The 11,289-nt window shown below is 46.8% G+C and overlaps 1 protein-coding gene across 1 annotated transcript; it reads right to left on the bottom strand.

Annotated features, from left to right (window-relative positions):
* Positions 1-3,625: 3,625 nt before the first annotated feature.
* On the bottom strand, positions 3,626-7,155 carry LOC109484451 (receptor tyrosine-protein kinase erbB-4-like). Its single transcript, XM_019787714.1, has one exon. The coding sequence runs from the start codon at positions 6,623-6,625 to the stop codon at positions 3,713-3,715; it is 2,913 nt and encodes a 970-aa protein (XP_019643273.1). The 5' UTR covers positions 6,626-7,155; the 3' UTR covers positions 3,626-3,712.
* Positions 7,156-11,289: the final 4,134 nt, after the last annotated feature.

Raw genomic sequence — 11,289 nt, 5'->3', positions numbered from 1 at the left:
TTTGTTCCGCTCAGTGGTGACTCAATAGTTGAGTTATACTGAGCCTGACACCTCGCGAAAGAAAACTACCGATTCGTGTGCAGAATAGAAATGAGAGGAAGGGCTGTGGATATAGCATCGGTTGTCCCTTTTCCGAAATCAATGCGCGCTTCAACAATTTACTTTGGTTTAAACTGGTACAAGGGAGTTAATTGCCAAGGTTCTCGAGATTTATTGACAAAAGAAGGCGAACACTGTGAGAATTGTAAGTTTGCACTTGTAAGCTAATAAAAACTGCAACCTTGCTAGTCTTCCTACTTCTCTATTTTGGAACCCTACTTAGTGGTATGAATTGCGGGGGATGCAAAGCTTTGAAGGTAGGAAAACGTGAGTAATTACTCTAGGGGTGACAACAATATTATTCAAAGCTACTCGTCTTCTTCGAGAAAGTTGGAACGGAATAATTCACCAGAAGATTTTTCGCAAGATACCTCCCACCACACGATACGTGGGTAGAACCTCGCCCACGTTGTAATATCTGTTAGCTAGCTTACACAGTGTTTGCGCATGTCCTTGATTAGAGAGAGGGTTGGTGAACCCCGACAGCCACTCAGCCCTGGGGGTCCAAAGTTTGATGGACATGCGCAAACACTGCCAACAGGATCCGTCAACAAGTCGGCCTCAGCTCGGCACGGCTGCAAACTGTCAAACGACATCGAAGTGGGCGTCAGTCTACATACGAGCTTACAAGTAGTCTCCAACTCCAGGCCAGGTGCTGGGATGAGGGATTATTGTCATTATAAAATAGCCTCCATAGCATGCCAAAAACGGGGGGGGGGGTCGGTTCCAGGGTCGTTTGAGATCTTTTATGTGCAATATATATATATATATTTTCTGATTTCATATAGACAACATAGCCGGCCTGGTTGAATTACCCCCGTTAGAACTGGGCTATATAATCAGAAGCCGAAGACCACCAAACCCCCAGTTCTATAAGCCTGCTACAGAGGCTACATATAAAGCGCGTGTGGGCCTATACTGAGTACAGAGTTTGAGACTAACGGTGCGGCCACAATCGTCGTGCCATATCATTTTGATGGCGTAGAATTTTAAAGCAGGATATGTGACAAACTTGAAACAACCGCCGACAAGGATCTACTACAGCCCTTTCTGTAACAAGACATGAGCTGAATTTTGTATACGACACATGCATGCACAGGCCACAGATATCCTAGTGATGCATTCGTACGATGCGATCGTACAATGGTCGCACGACGAATGTGGCGACCGGGCCCAAACTGTGACACTGCGAGTACCGTTTTGTTCGAAATCCTGAACTTAAAACGCATCTGACAAGGTCAGTCTAAAACATTCAAGAGGACGAAGCACGAAGTTCTTGCCAACTCTGTAATTGCGTTACCAGTGACAGCAGCGTATAACGTAAGCATATAATTGAATCGCAGTACAGAAAGTGTGATGCATGGAATAGGTAATGACTAAAGAAACGCATCTACCATAGTTTGTCACGACATAAGTTCAACTCTATCAAACAGTCTGCGTATGTATACTGGATGTTGTTTTTAGCTTCCCTGCGATCGAGAGAGCGTACTAAAGCTAAAAGGCTAGGTGACAGTGACATCATAGTCTCTGCCAGACTAACTACGCTGGCTTACATGTATATGCTATAGTGACTTTATATAGGAGAATATTTGCCAGGGGAGTTTGGCCGCCTTGGGGTTTGACTGGCCGCGCTTCGGAGGGAAAGGAACAACCTTCCGCGGCCGGACTCTCCTGGCCAATGTTACTGTCCTTTTTGCCGAATTCTACGATCCGTATTCCCGTAGAAAGGCCTGTTGGAGGCTAGTGACATCCATGCCACTAGTACTGCGTAGTTTACAGCCCACAAAGAAAACACGGAATAGGTACGTCGCGTGCGAAGACAACCCGCGGAGGGCGTTCCCTGACGCAGAAGGTGACGTCTTCCCCTTCTTAATGAAGCCTCAAATCCCACTCCGAGCCGCTCAAATCAACAAGCAACACACGAACAAAGTATCAGTTGGGACATGGCATGTCGCACACTTCGCCCACACTATACATGCAACCTACGCAGTGATTAGGCCTAGGAAAAAAATGTTGTGTTTCCTGTTTCAGTCTTGAAAAAATAGGGTCGGTAGGTAGGGATTATCTTCTTCTTTTCTTTTTTAGTAGACTTTGTCAATCTCTAGTGATCTGACTTATACAATGCAGTTCGATTCAAAGTACTACTTGCACGCACGGGGACACTTATATTTTCAATGTCAATGTTGGGAAACTGTACAATGTCATTACTCAAATGTCAGATCATGGAGCTAGAAAAGGTCGATCAGCTTGAAAAATTCATGTCCCTTGCAGGGTTCATCCAAAAAGGCCTATGGTCGGCAGTGTTTTCTAGGGTCGGTCGAGAAACACAACATGTTTTCTCTAGGCCTTACTGAACCCTCTGAGGCTTGGTACGGACATATCCGTCAATAGAATTCTAGAACCAAGCCGCGGAACGGGCGATGATTACCGAACACCTACACATGGCAGGACGGAGGGAGACTGACAATAAAGCGGGGTTTTGGCTGAGGATTAAGGGCTGCTTGCACGGAATATCTACGTAGATTTAGAGAGGAAATCCAAGAATACACGTGCGTCATCTGAGATGTATAATTTGTTTCACCACACAAAAACATCAGAGCAGCTCTGAGACCAGCTAGGATTAAATTATATCGAGTCGTCAGTCGGTCTTTGTGGCATCTTCTTGTATCCATATTAACCGTTGCGAACGTTTAACCGACACTACAGGACAATTACGATACTGTATAAGGGATGATGCAAGTCAATTTTTGTCAACTCTGTTTTTCCCGAAAGGTGCGACATTTTTATCTTTTGACCGATGCCTTTCTTCATATGATTGTGCTCAAATCAAAAGTCATGATGGCAAAGGTGTTACCTTTTTATTTCATTTATTCAAGTGCATGGAAGCTTTGTACAGCTAGCACAAATGTTGGGCCTCTTTGGCCGCCAGGGTATATATACATATATAAAGTTAGACATGTTATATATTTACTTTTCTTCGTCGACTGCTATATCCCAGTCTAACACCTAACCCCCGAAGTTCCACCATTGTCTTCATCTTTTTTATAGCTTTAACGTTGTTTACTTTGATCTGTGCGGACAAACATTGGTTGAAACTGAACTGAGACCGTTACTTCATCAGGAACAGTTAATCACGGTTACCTTTCAAGAAAAACCTCAGTGACAGAGTAGGGTACTCAGTGACTGGGCTAGCTGAAGGATTTCCCTGGTGACTACCTCAAGCCAAGTCAAGGTAAAGTACAAAGTCTCGACCTTCTGAAGTCAATTCAAGTATGATTGATGCTACGTGCTTGTGCTCGAAACTGTCTCAAGTGTACAAAGTCCTTGATTTTTGACTGATTACCACGAAAAATGTTCGTTTGCGTGCGCGTGTGTGCGTTTTCGTGCGTTTGTGTGTGTGCGTTTGTGTGTGCGTGTGTCACAGGTTTCTTTGACATAGTGGCTTACTTAAGTAGAGGCTCAAATTGTGTAACGAAATACTTCTATGACACCGAAGGGATATCAACATTTAACGTTAGTATTTCGGCTGCGCATTTCGGATGTACGAGTACAAGTCTCTGCGTGACTGGAATGGCATTTGGTACGTAATTTTTGGCGACGCCACAGGGGCGGCCTACACTGCTGTTTCCCGGATGATCTCAAAAGGTAAGCGTGGGATCATCGTAAGTTGCACTTGCTGAAGTCTCTCCTCCAACGCATCCGGATCCGGTCTTTCTGGCGGCCTCTCCTGCCAACACGAGCTCATGACGTCGTATATGTCTCCGGAACATTCCGGAGGCCGTCTCAGCCGGATTCCCGTCCGGAGGGTCCGCGAGAGTTGGAAGCAGCTCAAGTTGTTGTTACCGTCGTAATGCGGTTCCCGACCCTGCGCGGCGATCTCCCACAGCAGCACGCCGAAGGACCACACGTCGCTCTGACAGGTGTACTCGCCGGTCTCCAAAGATTCCGGAGACATCCAGTTTAACGGCAATATATATACTTCGTCTTCTGCTGCTGGATTATCTCGTCTAGCACGTTGTTCTCTCCTGTGGGCGTCGTCAGTGACATGCTGCACGGTGGCGTACACGTCTCGCGCAAGTCCAAAGTCGGCCAACTTGGCCACGTCGTCGGCAGTGATGAGGACGTTCCGAGCGGCCACGTCACAGTGAGTGATCGCCAGGTGTTGGAGCTCCTGAAGAGCGCGGGCTACGTGGATGGCGTAGCGGAGATGGTGAGGGAGAGAGGCGGCGGCCCCGTTCTGCCGTCGCGTCTGTCGCAACAAGCTCAAGAGGTTTCCGTTCGAAGCGTATTCCATGAGGATGTATTTCTGCGAGGCTTCGTTTACCAGTCCCAACAATTGGATAATGTTGGAGCGAAGGTTGTCGTGTTGTTCGTCCTCGTGCACGGCTACCAGGATGGCCGCCTCCTTGTAGAAGTTCCGATAACACTGCGTGTCTTTTCTACGAACCGCCTTGGCGGCTATGGTGATGATTTCACCCGTAGATGTCTTCAGCTTGGCCCGAATGACGTGTCCGAACATCCCCATCCCCACCAGGTGACCTAGTGTCAGATGTCGGCTGCTCGTCTCCCAGCGTCTGAGCCAGCCCGGTTGGACGGTCTGTGCCAGGTCAGTCTGTACCTGCTCTAACTCCAGGAGAGCTTCGGCCTCCCCGTCTGCAGCGGCGGTTTCGCCACACAGGGGGCGCTTTTTGTAAACTACGATCGCCACACAAACGACCAGGGCAATTACAGAGCCTAAAGGTACAAGGATTTCAACCAATGATTTTGATTCAACTGCTTGAATTTCGAATTCGTCGCAGTCATTTCCTTTCCAGGGCGCTAAACAGGTGCAGCTGCCGTCGACGTTGTCGCAGGTGGCGTTGTTCTTACAGGTACAGACCTCCTGGCACCTGAAGCCGTGTCTGTGTCTGGGGCAGCGCACGTCACAAAACGACCCGTACCAGCCAGCAGTGCAGGTACACCCGCCGTCGCTAGGGCGGCAGCTAGCCCCGTTTCGGCAGCGACACTTCTGTCGGCACCGCTCGCCGTACGTGCCGTTCGGACATGTGGTCTGACACCTGTCTCCTGTCCATCCCGGGGGACAGACGCAGCCGGACCTCCAGTCACAGCTGGCGCCACGGAGACAGGCACACGTCTCATCACAGAACTCTCCTTTCCGATTAGGTGGGCAGTTGGCGATGTCAAGTACAATTGTTACATTGAAAACGTTTCCACCGGTGTCCCGAACTAGGCAGGTATAGGGACCCTTGTCTTCAGATCCTATGTTGGTGACAGTTTTGTCTAGGTGATTAGCACCATTGCTTACAATCTCAGATCCATCGGGAAGTCGTAGCGATAACGTTGTGACACTGAGGTGATGGACATTGCAATGAATGGTGACGTTAGCGGAGATGTAGATATCCGAAGAGTCGCTGGGTGTCGTTGTTGCCGAAACACCAGGCTTTGGGATGTCACAGGCCACACCTTGCCACCCGGGTGTACATTTGCAGGCACCATTGAAACCATGGCAACGGGCGCCATTCTCACAGATGCAGGTCTTGTCACAAAAGAATCCATATTTACCTGGAGGGCAGCCGATTGGACGCATATCTACAGTTACCGAACCGAAATTTCTGATGCCGGGCAGTTTAGAAGAGAATCTGACGGGACGTCGTAAGGGTGAAGATTTGCAGTTGTAATGAGTTGTCTTGGTTTGAAATGTAGAGGACAGTAAGTACATCAACTTGTGACGCGTTCTCTTAACTTTCGCCATGACCTGTGGTACGTATTGTCTTAGGTAATGTACGTTATCTTTGGACCCAAGATGGAACAGTTCAAGGAAGAGCTCGGATAGTACGGACTCTGAGTAACATGACAGTAAAATCTTGCTGTTACGCTCAGAGTGATGACCCTGATCTACCGCCACCCACCATTCTGTTGCGACTGCCATGTCACCTATATTATGAACGTCCACGACTATGTGAACATCACAGTTGCTGCCTATGACGACTGCAAAACTAGGGTCGTTCATGTCCCATCTCTCTCGAGGTTTTGCAACGACCGTCTCGGCGAAAAGAACATCCCCGCCAGTCGTCTCCAGTTGGGCACTCCACCCCAAACTAAACAGAAATTCATCGGAATCCCCCGAATGTCTAACCGGTGGTTCACACGTCTCGTTGTACACAGGTGGATAGCCCGGGACGCTAGTCACGATTATTTGAAGGCTGACGACACCCGTACGGTGACTTGTGTCTTGAAGCTGTCCCACACGAATCTTGAGTAGATACTCTGATTGTACTGACCAGTCTAGTGGCCTGGCGACCACGATGGTGCAGTTCGTACTCACCTCGAAGCGGCCGTGCGGATCTCCCTCCACCATCACACACGGAAGTTCCGCTTTTTCTGTCCCCAGAAAACTCGGCAAACTGACAACGTCTGTCCCTGGCTTGGTATTTTCAGGCACGGAAACGGTGTACCTGTGTTCACTGGCACGGCCCAGGAGACTACAGACTCCGAGCAGAAGCATGGCTGTGTTGGTGACTGACATACTGAAGCGCGGTTTAATATGAAGTGTCAGCTTATGAAAACGTGAACTCCAACAAGACAACAAACATGTCCGATGACCGCATTGCTCAACACGTTTAGTACTTGTATCTCCAGGGCGTAATTATGATGTTATCGTCGGACTATTAATCGTCTATTATCTAGTGTGTGACCTGTGACATCACTGGCGCGGGAATGCGGGGGAAGTCCAAATACATGCATGTAAAGGTCAACCAATGCGTTAGTGAACAGTGATATCATCACTGGCAGAAGTATGGGTATCCTGTATACTAACTGATACACGTACACTGAGTTTTCAGAACGTACAGAAGCTGAAACAGGATGGCCATGAAAGATGATGTGGTGCCACAGGTGACATGAGACCGAAGTAAACAAATCTTTACAAACTACATTTAGTTGATAGTGACCCAGATTGTTGAGATAAAAACAGACATGTTGACGTTAGTCTGTACAAACCATGTCCATCAAGACATGTCTGTTCAGTGTAAATGTCAATTATCAAGCCCGTGTCCTAGATTCCTGTCACCGAGTTGCTCTAACTACATGTGTATACATATGAAACCAACGGATATTATATCTAATCCAGCCACATGTACTACGATTTGCTAGAGTAGTTCAATGTCTGAGACACCGTTTTTGACATCATTATCATGCACATACAATCAAACTGGCTTCTTTTTGCTTGCATCTATGAAACGGCAGAAATATTAACTTGCGTGACATGTCAATCTCACTACTAGATGTAGAAGACCAAAACAATCACGACCGTGAAAAGGAGTATATCATAAAATGCCTTGCAGTGACATGTATCAGATCGGTTTTCCTCTATATATATAGCTAATCAGGGCTGACTTCACTACCCTGGTGTCCAAACCTACTTTAGTCTCTCTCGTCCTCTGTGGAGCTGAAATGGTAGCCTTGGTGCAATCCGATTTGTAACGGGGCTCCTTTGCACTATATAGCTCGATCGCTACCCCGAAAATCATCAAAATACGTTTGGACACCAGTAACACTGCCGCTACCTGTGCGCACCTGAGCACATGTAACCTGATCGGGCCGCTCAGAGCCAAACTAACCATTATCCTGTAATCAGCCCCAAAGCGCCCGTCTCCAGACATTAAAGCGGGAATGCAGCATCACTAAGTGCCATCTATATTCCCCCGGAAACCACATGCACTCATTCAGCAGACTTTGAAGATTCCTCCTGACCCCAGGCAGTACGTACATTAGACTGTCGTATTTTTATCTACATGGGAGGGAGCGGAAGTCAGTTCAACATTATACATCAAGTTCTTTTGTCAAAGACCTTTTTTTGTTGTTTAGTCTTTTGTGGTCTACAAATGACATTGAGCGTTCTCTAATATACTTTTCCTAGCACACGGGATATGTTTCACTGTTCTTCTATTTGTTGGCAAAATCTCAAAACGTCAAAAACGCTCAGCATTTCTTTCGTTCTGTCTCTTCCTGTTTCTTTCTTCATATAACATATTTCCTTATCTATCTATCGTTGTCGTCCTATTCTACCAACTCTATAATAGTTTACCTCGCGTCGTCATTATTGCTCACATGCAATTATCGGGATAGATACGCAGCAATTACATTACCCTAGACTAACCGTAGCAACAATTAAAACATAATTCTATTAAAGGACGACTTTCTCTGTAGCAGCCGACCTTTATAATTGAATTGCGTCTGTAGACTCGAGAGAACTGTATTTGTAGTGTGGAAGTGATGAGTCATTGTTTAAAATCATTGCGAGCCTGCTGTGGTCGTAAAATGGTTGATATGATACTCTCCAAGCAGAGGTTGGGGCTTCCGATTGTTTCTGAATCCTTTTTATCTGGCCTTCTATTTTGTACTGGTATATTTTTTTCGCCAGCCATGGCGCCGTGGTAGATACTGCCATGCCATTTGATACTTTCTTGTTAGCCCCTCCCTACCAGGCTTCGGGAGGCGGTTGGAAAGGGTAGAAATTGGCCAACTAGAGAGATAAACAAGCCAGGAGAGTTGGTCCGCTATAGAGAACAGTTTGTTCGCACATGACGAAAATATGTTTGTACGTCGCCAAGGACGAAAGTGCCAACGGTAGCTCGAGACAATGTCATAGCAAATCGACAGTACGATGCATGGTCGACACGCTACGCGTGACTTATGAGCAAACGTAACAGATCTGATTTCTCCCGTAAACGAACACTGACCAACTCCCATGCGCCCAGTTGTCACAACTCGAGGGGCACGCGAGGCTCTAAAAAGAACACATTGTACCTTATCTTTCAGTCTTATCGTGCCGTGTTGAGGTTTCTTTTGTCCTGTTGTTGGGGTTGGGTATTTATTGACCCGGTTTGTGAGGTAACATGGACCTCGTTTGTTTGGGAGGAGGGGCACTTACTGTACTGTGGGGTCATCAGTTGTATAGAGGGTATTAGGGCAGTGACAGCACCGATCATTTATCATCAAGTAGATACTGTAGGCAAATAGCTAGCCTTCATTCTTTTTGTCTGTAAGATCTTAGCGGGTGTTTGGGGGTAATACCGTGACGTATTAATTCTTTCTTTGCGTGTGAAAAAATAATTGTCATACTTCTCCTGAGATCTGCTCAGGTGAGACCTCAGAAAGCTGACAAATGGCAGTTAGAAACCGTTTCAGTCGTCCCTCCCACTATCTGCTTGGAGTATAGTCGTAATTTCAAAGCAGAAGTCATGAGGAGCATTGCCATCTTTGTTGCGCTGTGTGAGTGGGTGGGTGGGTGTGGGCGGGGGGGGGGTACAGAATACTAGTAGAACTCTACGTACGCCTAGCGCACAAAAAGAAATTCTGCAGCAAAAAGAATGACGGCTCCTAACCACCATCCTACATTAAATGTGCACTGGGGTGACTGGATATCGTCAATCTGTCCCTCACACATAACAAATTTCCCCCTGATGTCAACACGACTAGCAAGTTGGCACGCCAGTCTCGCGTCCTACTCCATCTATTCACACAGCCATGACGTAGTGTCCGATACATGAGCGTATTATACACCTGTCTATACAATATCTGATGTAGGTGTCATGTTTCGATGGAAGCCAACATTCAAGTTTGACAGGTAAGAAAGAAGCGATTCAATTCCGGCACGTGGAAATCTTTTGTGGTGCAATCCGGGTGCTTCTGCACGATAATGGAATTGTCCTGGTATTTCCTAATGGTACATGTTCATACTGTGGTAGTGCTGTCTAATGGTACATGTTCATACTGAGTAGTATTACCAGTAGTGTCTAATGGTACATGTTCATACTGTTGTAGTACTGCCTAATGGTATATAAAGCGTGGTACTGCCTAATGGTACATGCTCACAAAAGCGTGGTACTGCTTAATGGTATTCGTTCATACTGTGGCATTACGTACTTTCTAATGGTACATGTTCACACAGGTGTATTACTGCCTAATGGTAACATGCTTACGTTGAGCATTTCCAAGTCCTCCCAATATCTGCTTGGAGATTAGAGTCCAGTACTTTATATATATAGGATCTGTGGGTTGGGCAGTGACAAGGAGCGCTCAGTGAACCTACGCTTGGGCGCAAGGCCAAGGACAGAAAACCCTGACGTCAAACACTGAAATTGAGTTGCTGACATTTGCGAGGATATTTGAGGGAATATCGATGTAAGCCACACATATGCAAACCGCAATGGCGGATGGAATGCAGTGAGTCAGATGTTACGTACAACACTTTGACATTAGCGAGTCTGTGAACGCGAAAATGACTTCAGTAAATAACGCGAGACCTTTGCAACCCTCCCCACAGCTAGTAGTTATGATGGTTCCCCGGGAGACAAAGTTTGAATTCAGATCTTCCCCTTTTAAACAGTTAATCAAAGAGTGGGGTAAAACGAAACCATTGATTGTTCCAGATATGATCAACAACTTAAACGGCTGTGTAGTGTCATTCTCGCCTTATCACTCCCTACATCTGTAACGTGCCCCAAATCCCTGCTACGAACCAGCGACACAATACAATACTGATGAATAGTTTTACATCAACAAAAAATATGATAGTGTAAGATTTCGTCCGTACCTTAAGGAGTGTTGATCGGGTCTTGAGCCGGTATTCTTGAGTAGGAGTTAGTGCGAGGCGTCTGGGGATCTGTATTTCCTGTGCGGGGCAATATTGACGTCACGTAAGGAAGACGTCCAATTCAAAAGGACCAAGTCGCCGTGCAAATTATATCGGCGAATCGCACGGCATCTTTCGCCGGTTCCTATCGGACAATTTGTCATCTTATCGGGTAACAGCGATTCATCACTCGGCGCCGGAAATCCACCTGTACGTATGTACCTGTTCCCTTCTGGGAACCGTGACTTAATGGAAGGGATTGTACACATGCCATTGTGTTGAGTTGTTAATATATGGACTTCCTAGGACTCTATTTGCCTTGGAGTCAACTGCGGGGTATTACAGAACGGAGGTCTTACCTGGTGGGCCGGGCACGTCGGTATGTGTGTGTGAATGTCGCCACCTGTGTGTGTGTCCCTGGGTCAGTACGCTGCCCCTACTCGTGAGAGGATAACCACTGAACGTTGTAGAAAATTGCCGCTTCTCTGTCGCTGATACTCGGTGACGTACACAGAACTACCAACGGTACGTCTGTGCCTTATATTTACCCGCCT

This window comes from Branchiostoma belcheri, unplaced genomic scaffold (assembly GCF_001625305.1).
Source record: "Branchiostoma belcheri isolate BF01 breed outbred unplaced genomic scaffold, Haploidv18h27 scaffold7, whole genome shotgun sequence".
In the NCBI taxonomy this organism is placed as follows: domain Eukaryota; kingdom Metazoa; phylum Chordata; class Leptocardii; order Amphioxiformes; family Branchiostomatidae; genus Branchiostoma; species Branchiostoma belcheri.
Note: the sequence above shows the minus strand (reverse complement) of the source record. Positions and strands in the feature narration are given on the sequence as shown.